The following is a 12,490-nucleotide window of genomic DNA, read 5'->3' on the forward strand; positions in this document are numbered from 1 at the left end:
AAATGCCAAGGAACAACACATCAATTGTGTTGTTCTTATGCAACATGTAGATAGCTCTTTGTGCAGATTAATATTAGGAATAAATTAGACCTAGCTCCCCCAAATTAAGATGAAATTGATGCAACACATAGGGCTAAATTAGCCATTTGCTTTTATTCGTAAGATGGATTATATCGATGCAACATCTTGGAAGTACTATTTCAATTCCAGCCCGTGAGTTTTGTTATGTCGCTAGAAACAAAATGATGCTAGACTTGTTTGTACACGTGCGGCATTATATTATTGATGTATTTACGTATGAAGGTAATTCAAAAAAAAATCGTAAACAAAAGCTAACACTTTGGCGCAAGCAATTAAAGTTACCCAAAATTTTTTTTTTCTTGTGGTCAGTGAATTTGATTATCACAGATAGCAAAATTTTATATATTTGAATGGATGAGATGTTAGTTTGTACCCAAAGCAAAGAAATTCTTTGTTTTTAAAGAATTAATATCATCTCCTTAGATTATTACTTGATCAGATCAGTAGTGCTACTACAAAGATTTGAACTGTGTTTTTTTTCCCATGCAAAACAAATATAACTCATCCCTTGATTCCCTTCTTTATACTTCAATTAATTCAATTTTGTTCTATTGTTGCATGTGAATGTACTTCCCAACTCCACCTCACGTGATCTCTTTGGTTCTAAGTCATCACATGAACCCTAGCTAGACCTTATTCATCAATAATATATACACACACACACACACCCTAACCTTGTTATTATGGAATTGCAAATTTAATCACATAAAATTGACAAATAAGTACTTGTATTAATATTACTAAAGTAACTTAACAAGCTAAGTTCTAATTTTGTTTTTAAGGGATATTAGTTTATGATTGTTTAAACATTTCTCGAGGGATTGCAATACCGACCTAGCCTACCCACGTAGTGATATCTATTAATATCGTTTGAAGCTTTCGACTCAATAAAATTTATACGTTGTCGTCTAATTCTTCTTTTTTCCCTTCTACGTATTTAGAGGATCTCCAGTGGGAGACTCAAACTTAAGAAACTAATTAGACGGAGAAAAGGGGCCCTTCTACGTACTTATCTGATTTCTCGTGGTTTTCGATTTTTCTTGAATTTGCTACGGAATACGATAGGGGTCATTTTGGTATTTCTTGCAAGAGGAGAATAGTGATAAGCATCCAATCACCTTCGAGTGACAGAAGAGGAACTTTTGATGTTTTCCGTTTTGAAAGTTTATTAGAAGAAAACAAACAAATCAATCACTGTATAAGTGTAAACATCTGCTTGCTAGGCCCGCGTCTTCTTGCAAAATCTCCAAGTAATTAGAAGAATTTACATACTCATCAATATGGCCCTACCTACCTACATGATACTAGTAAATTCCATATTATGTAATAAGAAATTAAGATAATTTGCATTTAATCCTCTGGCCGTAATTACTAGTAATTATTAAGGTGTGTTAGGGAAATCAAGATACAAATATTAGAATATGATTATGATACTGGATCCTAGTGCATGGATTGTGTGACAATGGAATTTATTAGATATGATTTGATTGAGATGAAAAGTATTATTAACGAATGAACATATATACCTAATTCTTGGATAATAAAAACGAAATATTTTTATTTTTATTTGAAATGATCAGAGGGTTGGATAAAAAATGATAAAAGTACCCCGTGTGACTTCTATGCCTAGGTCGTGAATAAGGAAGGAAATGGACGTTTTTGTCTTTTTTCTATGTGGAAATACCAAAATGTCTATTGTATCATCAGGAGGGAGTCACCAACGGATACTTGTGTTATTGTTGATGCTTAGATTTGATTAATAATTTTCTAGTAATCTTTCTCATACTAGCGTTGGGTGCTTGGTCTAATTAATTAAGCCAGAAATTAATAAACATATTAATCTTTTCTTCGTAGTAAGAGAGTTTTGAATTAAATAAGAATACTACATATCATTAACCTAAAAAAAGTGCTACCAGGTAATAAGTGTACTCGATATATTTAGCAATTGTCTTGTTAAAACCGTGTTTCCTAGATGGAATTTGTCATTACCAGCCATTGAAACATCATAGTGAGATAATATTAGTTAAGACATATCAAGTTTCATGAATAAAATAAGGACAGTAACAATCTGACCTAGACATTTTGAACCATTAAAGACCATATAGAGCCCCTTAAAGTTTATCCTCAAGGGGATCCGTCAAGTAAGTATAGTTTTTACTTATTTAAGGTCTACATTGTTGTTAATTGAGATAAATTTTGGAGATAATTGAGACTCAATTTTAGGACGTGGGTAGATTTAAAAGGGACTAGGTTCCCTCTCCGTCCTACGGACGGGGAAGATCCCTCTTGACTAACGCCTTCGAAGAGAAGAAAAATAAATTTAAATTACAACATAAATCAGATAGAATTGCAAGGGAAAGAGAGATAACCGTGTGTTTGAAAAGGAGAGAGGGAGAACTACACTAAGACGATTTTATATCAGTCGTTCGATCTGATCTAAGATAAATCTCCTAGAAAAAATGAACGATCAGACTTATCCCCTGAATAACCGAGTGAACTGTTTTAATATAATAGATGTCCAACTAGATACCCTGGATTCTAATGATGAGGGTGCAATCTGGATGTATGGTAACCGGATAGACAGGGCACCAATGAAATGAAGTATATAGCACTATTTTTCATAAGTAAACAGTTAAACCGTGGAGTCTGGACAAATTCAGAAAACAATTGTAATCATATAGTACATAGAAATTAGCTTAAACTTAAATAAGAGGAGAACAATAGAACATCATCATCCAGATTTAGAATAGCTGGAGAAGTTTGGATTGATTGGAGCGGTAGCTAGGGAGGGCAGGAATCGTGCAGAGGTCGGGGCTCTATAGAAACTAACCCTCTAGGTAGGTTAGTGAGAGAGAGATGGGAGAGAGAGAGATGGGAGAGAGAGAGAGAGAGAGAGGGACAAAAAGGGTGAGCAGGGATATATGGGTATGGGTAGATTGTTGGGTTGTAATGATTAAGAGAGGCAAGGCACACATGTGAATTGGTGGGTACATGCATCATTTGTCCCTATATATATATATATATATTTCTACAAGGACACATGACAACAACAATATATATATATATATATATATATATATATATATATATATATCCAACCCCCATGCAAAATCATAGTAGTAATTTATTTTAATAAGTAGTAAATATTTAAAATCACAATTCACGGCCCTCAAAAGAACAATCAATCTCATCATATGTTACTTTTATGGTTAATGAATTATGGTTAGTTCTCCCTCCCATGCAACTGATCATTGATAATTTAATGAAGGTTATATATATATATATATAGGGCAGGGGGGGGGGGGGGGGGGGGGGGGGGGTTATGAATGAAATGAAGAAATAATAATAATACTCCAATGAATAGATATAGTAGTAGTAGATACTAACAACAAATAATAAACAGCAACGTTTCCTTTCCTTGGATGTTGTTCTCTTGTTAATATAATATCCCCCCGTGAGTGAGTGAGTGAGTTTTGCTTGGATTATTCATTCACAACTAAACAAAACAAAACAATCTCCTCTCCCGCCCTCATCGATTCTTTTGACGCTTCTGTCACTGCTTTCGATGGCTAACTCTCTCTCTCTCTCTCTTTCTTCCCCCTCCCCCTCTCTTCACGAGCTCCTTTCATTATTCTCCCTTTCTCTCTCTAAAACTCTTTCTCTCTCTTCTCTGGCACATCCCTGCTCCCGATCCTAAATTCCAAATGGGGGATTATTATACTACTAGTATATAATAATTTTTCATGTAGCTCCGAGATGAGTGAAATTCTTGAAGAAAAAAAAAGCATCCAATGATCCCCATCAGATTTTCTAATCGGACCAAGATAAGATATGCACGGTACTACTACTACTACTACACTACTATTCTTATTCATCACGGGCTGCATGCATGCTATCCGTGACTGATCCCCTCCCCTCCCCTCCCCTCCATATATCTCAGACATACATATCTAGTACAAATTAACAAATCCCCCCCCCCCCTCCTCCTCCTCCTCCTCCTCCTCTCCTATATACTACTAGTACTAATTACTTAATTGCCTTCTTCATTATAAATACTTACTCTAACCATAGCCCTGCAGTCTCAATATTTCTAGTGCTAAAGATTTTAGGGTTTTAGAATCCCATTCATCACACATTATACTATATATATGCATCATATATAATTGAACCCCTTAACATTTAGTATGTTGTATCATGTGCCCTGGCTAATATATATATATATGACACAAGTTAATTTATAAAATCCCTATTGATTATTATATATTTACTTTCTAGTGGTGGTGGTGGTTGTTGTCCTATCGACATAATAAAGGCAGGCTTTGATACTATTTGTTGATGAACTATTTTTTTTTTGTTTTCTGCACCATAACCATTGTTTCTCACTTTTAAATGTCGGAAAAGGGTCATTTTACTCTACTTATCATGAACGATAATGGTTCATTACACCCCACATAAATGAATAATAGTGATGAAAATATTCAGAGTCGTGATAATAATATCATAGCTAGCTAGGGTAATACTAATTAAACTAATTGGGACATGATAGAATTACAAAGGATTTTGACAAAAGAAGTTACCAGCTAATGTGGCGGTTGTGATTTGAAAGTTTGACTAAATCGGGCCCGTTGAGAGATGAATATCACAACTGCCACATCAGCTGGGTTACTTCTTTTGACAAATCCTCTTTGTTTCTAACATTTCCGAAACTAATTTAAGAATAATAATTAAGCAATCCAAATAGGAAAAACTGGCTGAAGTAAAGTTTTTTGTTTTAGACATGCACATTTTGCTGTGAGAAAGTGACATAAGGCATTCATGTGAGAATGATACAAGTGATCATAAATAGATATGAGACCTCAACCCTCTTTTAAGAAACCCTCCTCTCATCTCAAAACTCACCACTCACCAGAGAGAGAAATTTAGAGATATAGTGAGAGCTTGAGAGCTTGAGAGAGAAGATGGTTTCTAAGGAGCACAAGAGAGCAGCTGTTTATGAGAAGCTGCAACTTCTTCGTTCCGCTACTAACTCTCGTGCAGTAATTTCCTTCATTTCAGAACCTCTATCTACCTTGTTTTCATGCAATTTGTTCTCTTCTCTTTTCCATCTCTTCTTGTCATTTTAATCATTCTTAACTACATGTATTAATATTAGATAAAGGGTAATTAGATCCCTCTATATGCAATCTGAAAACCTAGCTATCATCCTCCTTTCTGAATCGGTCCGAAGTGTTATCTTTCTATCTTATTGCTTAACTTCTTCGTATAGAACTTCCGAATTCTTTGATTTCTCTTGACTTCTATATATTGATTATATGTATATATATATGACAGGTTAATAATACATCAATCATAATAGACGCATCTAAATACATAGAGGAGTTGAAAGAGAAAGTGGAGAGCTTGAATAAGGATATTGCAACTGCACAAAATTCATCAACTTACCAAAACCCATTGCCCGTGGTACATAAAAATCTCCGTTCATTACTACGACGACTAATCATGAGAACAGTGTAAAATTTTAATACGGTATTCGCTTGCTAGCTAGGGTTTTCTTGTTATGTGTCAATTATATAAGGTTTATTTGTTTGTTGAATCTTGTTACAATGAATTGTATTGCAGGTAACAGTTGAAACCCTAGAGAAGGGATTTCTAGTAAATGTATTCTCAAGAAAGAGTTGTCCTGGTTTGCTTGTGGTCATATTAGAAGCTTTTGAAGAACTAGGCCTTAACGTTCTTGAGGCTAGGGTTTCATGCAAAGACACTTTTCGCCTAGAAGCAGTTGGAGGAGATGTAAGTATATATATCATCTGATCTTTAATTCATTCCTCAGACAACATTTCATACCTGCTATCTTATTGGTACAATCTATAACTCTTGGGAGCCCACCATTCATAACATTTGTAAGCTTATTACCTTTATATATATATATATATATATATATATATATATATATGCATATATGGTTGTTTTTCATGTTTTCTTTACACGTTTGGGAATATAAACTATAATCTTTTCTCTTTGTAAGTACGAAAATGTGAATCTTAAAACGACATCTTTGCCCCAAAATGAACATCAACATAGCACATTCCACTACAAAAATAGACCACCTTTTTGCTATGGCATATGATCGTAACAACTAAGTAAAATGTAGTACCAAATGACCATTAGCTACTGCACAATATTATCGTGAGGGTTAACATCCCTAGGTCAAGACGGTAAAGTACTACCAATTAACACGTGCCCGTCAAACAAAGAAAATCACCCTCATACATAGTATATGATGCACACATGTACGCTTAATTTGTGACTTATTGATGACTTACTTTTACTAAAGGACTAAAGAATTCAAAATTTAACTACGATCTGGATAGTTCATTTACTTGAGTGAGTCATCATGTGTCACAAATTCAGTCAAGATCTTTTGTACACATGCAACATTTTCTTTACAGATAATATTGTATTAATTCATCACTTTACTTTATGATGAATTATGTGTTCTCTTATGCAGTCAAATATAGAAACTAAAAGATGATTTGGATTTTGATCTTGCAGGATCAAGAACAAGTTGATAGCGTAGATTCAGAAGTTGTGAGAAAAACAGTGTTGGAAGCTATTAGGAGTTGGAGTGATCAAAATAGTGATGACGACAACGACGAATAATAATAATTAATGAAGTCCTGTTTTATATTATCAGCGGCTAGCTTAATTAAATTTCTTCCTTAATTTGGTCTGAAGCTTGCTTTTCCCTTAAGCATGTTACTAGCTAGCTAGGTTAAATGGCTTATCTAATTGTAAAAAATGCTGTTGTTATATATATGCATGGAAAGGTATCTTTGGATCTATCCACAGTCACAGAGGGCGCCTTCAGAATTTCTAACTAAGGTGATGCTGGTACATGGTACTGGACTAATGCAACAACCCACACCACCATTAAACTATCAGTCAAAGTAGTGTTGCTCATTGGACGGGCCTGCTAACCTGGATTGAAATAAAGCCTGGCCGCTCTGGCCCATTTAAGCCTAATTCCCAACTCGGGCTCGGACCTGCTAAACCCGGGCGGACGGGTTGGATTGGGCAGGGAACTAGACTCAAATGTCAAAGAAATGAACATTAAAATTGAAGAGAGATGCTAGAATCACAAAAGATTTTGACAAAAAAAAAGTTCTCAGCTGATGTGGCGGTTGTGATTTTCATCTCTCAACGGCATAGATTTGGTCAAAGTTTGAAACCACACCAGCCACATCAGCTGGGAACCTTTTTTTTGTCAAAATCTTTTGTAACTTTATCATTTCCCATCATTTTCCAAAATTAAAAAAAGTAAAATTACCAACTTCCCCGACAATTACAACAATTTTGTCTACTGAAATTTGATATGTTCAAGTAAGAGGGTGTTTGATTTTTGCACTTATTAAGTGATTTTCACTTAATAAGTGCGGGCCGGCAATTTTAGGCCGTTTGTTTTTTCACTTAATAAGTGAATATCACTTGTAAGTGGGGTCAAAGTAAGTGCAAAAAAGTAAGCTCCAACTTGGAGCTTATTTTTTTGCACTTACTTTCTAAGTGCTAAAAAAGACATTTCTATCCCTACCGAATATAATAATAACAATATAATTATAACTAAAAAGAAAATCTTAAACAATTGATAAGTAAAAGAAAATCTTTTTATGACTTTATCAATGACCCTTTTCCTTCTTCACTCATCCTTCACCTAAGATTTTCTCTTAAATTTTTTTCACATCTCTTCCTTCATTAATCACGGAACCACCCAAACTCCATGATGCAACGTAAGTTATTTCTCATTCATAATTTTTAATTACTTGAGGTTAATATTTTCGACATAAAGCATTCATAAATCGTAATTCTCTTGTATCCAAACTCGCGAGCATAATGAATTAATATGAAATGCCAATATGTAAATATTTTAAGGTCAAAATAGACAATTTCTCATTTTTATTACGTTTAGAGTTAATATAAAAACAAAAATCAAGCACTTAGAAGTGATAGAAAACAAACGCCATATCACTTACAAGTGATATCACTTAGTAAGTGATTATCACTTAGTAAGTGGTAGCACTTAGAAGTGCTAAAAAATCAAACACCCTCTAAGTGCTAAATTTTCTTAAAACAAAGACCAACCTGATAAGGGAGTCAACATAGATTGATTATATAAGCAACATGATTTTCAAACCCATTTTAACTTAAAAAACTTTTTAAGTAAAAAATTAAAAACGACGAGACAAGGTCGTTCCTTTCCTGGACTCGCGCTCATTGCTGGGCCGACCAGACTGGCTTGTCGGGCTCAAATCAATCCCAGCTCGGGACCAAGATATAATACGGGTTGCCCTGGCCCTTCACCTGTAAGGGTCGGGCCGAGACTCTCTCAATAAGGCACACCAATTCAAAGGTATTTTATGTTAGGAAATTTAATGAAAACTCCCTATAATATTTTTTTTTGTTTTGGTGAAAAAGCCTCGGTCAATATTTTTGTGTATTCAACTTTCTAGGTATTTTTTTAACTTACAATAACTTGTGACAGCTTTGCGATACCTTGCAATAAATATTGAATTTTGAACCAAATAAAATACAAATATTTGAGTTTTTTTAACCAAAAAAAATATAAATTTTGGTGTTCTTGACAAAAAACGTCTCTTCTATCTTAAGAAAGTTTAAAATTATGTCTTGGTCCAATTTCCTAGACTTCTGTGGATGTAATTGCTTGTAACAAAAGTGGAGAGTGTGTTTAACATTTCCCTTTCCCATATTTGAAGCTCACACTCGAAAACTATGGGAGGGGATATTTCAACCAAAAAAAAAAAAAATTGTGGGAGGGGATGGGCCTAGGACAATTGTGTATTTGTTTTTTCTTCTTACAATTTGCAATCTAAGGAGAGAGATTACTTTTTCGAAAAGTTGACTACGATTCTATGAAGTCATTACAAATGCATTAATATATCATTAAGATGTGATGCACACGATAATCACTCGGAATTAAACATTATATATAATATATTAGCGGGTCTAAAGCCCATCTAAACTGGTGGTCTAAAACCCATCAAGCTACTTTATTTATACTTTTAGGTGTCGTTTGGCAACTCTAAATGAAGTTATTTTTTTGCTTATTTAAGTAGAAAAGTCAAAAAGTTAGTTTGGTACGCAAAAATTATCGATTTCATTTAAGTTAAAATTTGACTTTTTTTTTTTAAGTTAAATTTTTTGGCTTTTGACTTCAAAGTAAAGTAAATTTTCTTTGAAACATGCATGAATTTTACTTGACGAATTTTTTTTTTGTCTATCTCGCTCCACTACCACAACTAAACTTCTACCATATCATTCTACCCTCACCACCACCACAACAAGCATTGCACCTCCCCCACCACCCTACCTCAACTACCACCACCACATTCGTACCACCACCACCACCATACACCACCACACCTCGACAATAACTACTTCGTAGCTCCATTACCACCACCATCACCGTACCTTCACCACCACCACCTTACTTTCACCGTCACCACCACCACCTTACCTTCACCGCCACCACCACCATCACCATCCTTCACCGCCACCACCACCAACATACCTTCACCACCACGATCATACCTACATCGTTACCACCAACATATCTTATCCACCACCTTTACCACCATCACCGTACCACCTCCACCATAACTCCGTCACTATCACTCACATACCTTATCCACCACCACCACCGTATTTCCACCATCACCACCACCGTACTTCCACCACCGCCATACTTCCACTATCATCGCCACCATCATACCTCCACCACCACCGCTGCCACCTACCTCTCTACCACCACCACCACCATCAAACCTCAACCACCAGCACACCCCATAACCATACCTTCATGGCACCACCAATATCACTACTACATTGCATACAAGAGTAATCGTGGAAATCATAAATAAATTCAATTAAAATCAGGTATCTCTATAAAAAAGGAAAATTAAATTATCAAAAGTAAATTGAGTTACCAAACTAACTTTTTGACTTTTTTACTTATAAGTAATATTTTTGTCAAATATACTTTTGAAACTTTTTTACTTTTTTAAAGCAAAAGAACTTCTACTACAAGCAAAAGTACTTCTACTTTTGATTGCCAAACGACACCTTAATAACCTAACTTTCAGGGATTTGGGGTGTTGAGAGGGGAGAGATTTCACAATTGGTGATGTTGAGAACCCAAGTGATAGAGCAAGAAATGTCAGTAGTGAGGTTTAAGAGAGAATTTGATTAAGAGAAACTAAGTTCCATTGATACTTATTAAACCTTGATTACATAAAGAAACTAAGTTTGATACTACTTATGAGACAAAAAAAATAATAAAACTGGGGGTAAATTAGTTTAGGAGAGAAGCAACATGTGTGTCTTTCTTGAGAGCTGCAGGTTGGTTTTTGTTTTTGATGTTGTTGTTGTTGTGATGATGATGATCATCATAGTAGTGAATAATAGCTGCCCCTGATAACACTGCCAAGGTCAAGGCCTGTGCATGCATCCTGCACCCCAACATTTAACCAAAAAATAAATAAATTAAGGTGGTGACTGCCGAATCTGATCAGAATATCATCAGATGGCATAGTGATAGGGGGTTAATAATAAGGGATTTAATTACCTAGCATGGATAAGCCTAAGACTGGTCTTATATGGAGCTCCTCCTCTGGCACGATTATAAACTAGTGATGCACCCATTCCTGATGCCCATAAACCACCTGATCATCAAATAAATATAAACCCAGATGGGTTAATATTAACATCAATCAAGAATGGTTTAAATCGTAATACTACTATTTTGATCAAACAAACAAAAACAAGAAAAATTACCAATGCTGGCCAGTTTGTTCTCTGAAATCCAGGATTGAATTGATTCCATCTTCTTTCTAATTTTCTATATATATATATATATATATATATATATATAAGAGAGAGAGAGGTTGTAATTATGAATGGTGATTGTTGATGTTTTGATTAAAACAAAGTGAGGAGAAGATGTACTAGTTATAGAGATATGAAATGAAGAATTAGTGGGGGGGCGGGGTGGAGAGGGGGGGATTTCAGGCAGGGTGGCCCCTGGTTTTCAAGATTCCTCCCACTCTTCTCTTTTTGTTGGTTTTTTACCCACCTCTCTCACTACTAAACTCTAGGGGCAGTCAGTACTCAGTATTAGTAAAATGACTACTGTTGTTGTTGGTCGGTTCGCCCTTATCTTCAAGTGTCCATTATATATATATATATATATATATATATATATATATATATAATGGTGGAACTGTACTAGGAACATATTATCCATTGAATCATACCCAGATTGTGTTGCTGATGATGCACCAACATCATATTTTAGGGATCCTTGCCTTTTTAAAAGCCAACAAAATCTTAAAAAAAAAAAAAAATTTTTGAGATCTGGGGGGGTTTGTGCTAAAACTAATTATTATTATTGCTACTATTAGATTTTAAAGACACAAAAAGAGATGAAGAACAAAATCTACTAATCCATGTATTATCATCACAACAAAATTCCATCATCCACCCGTATTGATAGCAGACTGTGGGAGGAGTTTCATCACCTCTCTCCTACATTAAACAACAAGAAGCACAAGCTTCTTTTTAGAAAATTTTGATGAAAGGCCCAAATTTTGGGCCCAAATACAAAAAAAAACCCAACAAGGTTTAATATCTCACCCAAAACCCAATAATCAAATAATAACTCATATCAAACCCAAATACACATCCCAATGTGCAATCCGGGCCCAACTCTTATCTCTAAGATTTCCTATTTTCTTGTAAACCCTCTTTTGCCCTCCTATATATATCCCTCAACTCTAACAACTCATATCTTTCTCTCTCCAAAATCTGATTTAGTTTCTCTCTCCAAAATCTTTTTCACTTTATCTCTCTACCGAAATACAAACCCTTTTTTTCCACCTTCATCTATCTACAGTCTTCATCTCTTCGATCATCATCTTCGTTTTCACGTTTCTCTCTCTAATATTGTCATCATCTTCCTTCAGTCATCACCTACATCTCCAAACCGAGTTACAAAACCCTTTATTCCTTCAGTCATCATAGAGATAAGCCATCAACTTGTTTGTTTCTAGACTCATCAACTTGTTCGAATCACCATATTCTTGTCCTATAAATCCAGGTAACTGTTGATGTTGAATCTCTTTTTTATGATTTTTATGCTCTTGTTCTTCCTTCTCGTCTACTGTTTAGTTTCTGGAATGTCCGTACAGTTCTACCGCTGTCCGTACAATCTTTTGGTTTCTGGTACAACTTTAAAGTTTGTTTTAACATTTTCTAAAATGTCTGAACACATGGTACATGTTAAAAGTAGTTTATCATGTGTTAACACATTTGTTTCATAGCTATTGAACTAGCAGTTAGA

The 12,490-nt window shown here is 34.9% G+C and overlaps 2 protein-coding genes across 2 annotated transcripts; one reads left to right on the forward strand and one right to left on the reverse strand.

Moving 5' to 3' along the window:
• Positions 1-3,403: 3,403 nt before the first annotated feature.
• On the forward strand, positions 3,404-6,923 carry LOC147546789 (transcription factor bHLH61-like). Its single transcript, XM_086637629.1, has 4 exons — positions 3,404-5,117; positions 5,413-5,541; positions 5,701-5,871; positions 6,634-6,923. The coding sequence occupies exons 1-4, from the start codon at positions 5,040-5,042 to the stop codon at positions 6,739-6,741; spliced, it is 486 nt and encodes a 161-aa protein (XP_086493755.1). The 5' UTR covers positions 3,404-5,039; the 3' UTR covers positions 6,742-6,923.
• Positions 6,924-10,333: 3,410 nt separating this feature from the next.
• LOC147546790 (uncharacterized) lies at positions 10,334-11,495 on the reverse strand. The gene is made up of 3 exons (XM_086632368.1): positions 10,927-11,495; positions 10,718-10,814; positions 10,334-10,601 (listed from the first exon to the last, which is right to left on the reverse strand). Exons 1-3 carry the CDS (start codon positions 10,973-10,975, stop codon positions 10,445-10,447), a joined length of 303 nt encoding a protein of 100 aa, XP_086488494.1. The 5' UTR covers positions 10,976-11,495; the 3' UTR covers positions 10,334-10,444.
• Positions 11,496-12,490: the final 995 nt, after the last annotated feature.

This window comes from Eschscholzia californica, unplaced genomic scaffold (assembly GCF_041429995.1).
Source record: "Eschscholzia californica isolate CP2 unplaced genomic scaffold, dmEscCali1.0.p SCAF_4, whole genome shotgun sequence".
NCBI classification, from domain to species: Eukaryota; Viridiplantae; Streptophyta; class Magnoliopsida; order Ranunculales; family Papaveraceae; genus Eschscholzia; species Eschscholzia californica.

Excerpts from the sequence above, each read along its gene's own strand:
- LOC147546789 (XM_086637629.1), top strand. The coding sequence starts at position 5,040 with ATGGTTTCTAAGGAGCACAAGAGAGCAGCTGTTTATGAGAAGCTGCAA. Across the intron at positions 5,118-5,412 it reads CCGCTACTAACTCTCGTGCA|GTTAATAATACATCAATCAT; the intron begins GTAATTTCCTTC and ends TATATATGACAG. Across the intron at positions 5,542-5,700 it reads ACCAAAACCCATTGCCCGTG|GTAACAGTTGAAACCCTAGA; the intron begins GTACATAAAAAT and ends ATTGTATTGCAG.
- LOC147546790 (XM_086632368.1), bottom strand. The coding sequence starts at position 10,975 with ATGGAATCAATTCAATCCTGGATTTCAGAGAACAAACTGGCCAGCATT. Across the intron at positions 10,815-10,926 it reads GAACAAACTGGCCAGCATTG|GTGGTTTATGGGCATCAGGA; the intron begins GTAATTTTTCTT and ends TTTGATGATCAG. Across the intron at positions 10,602-10,717 it reads CTTAGGCTTATCCATGCTAG|GATGCATGCACAGGCCTTGA; the intron begins GTAATTAAATCC and ends GTTGGGGTGCAG.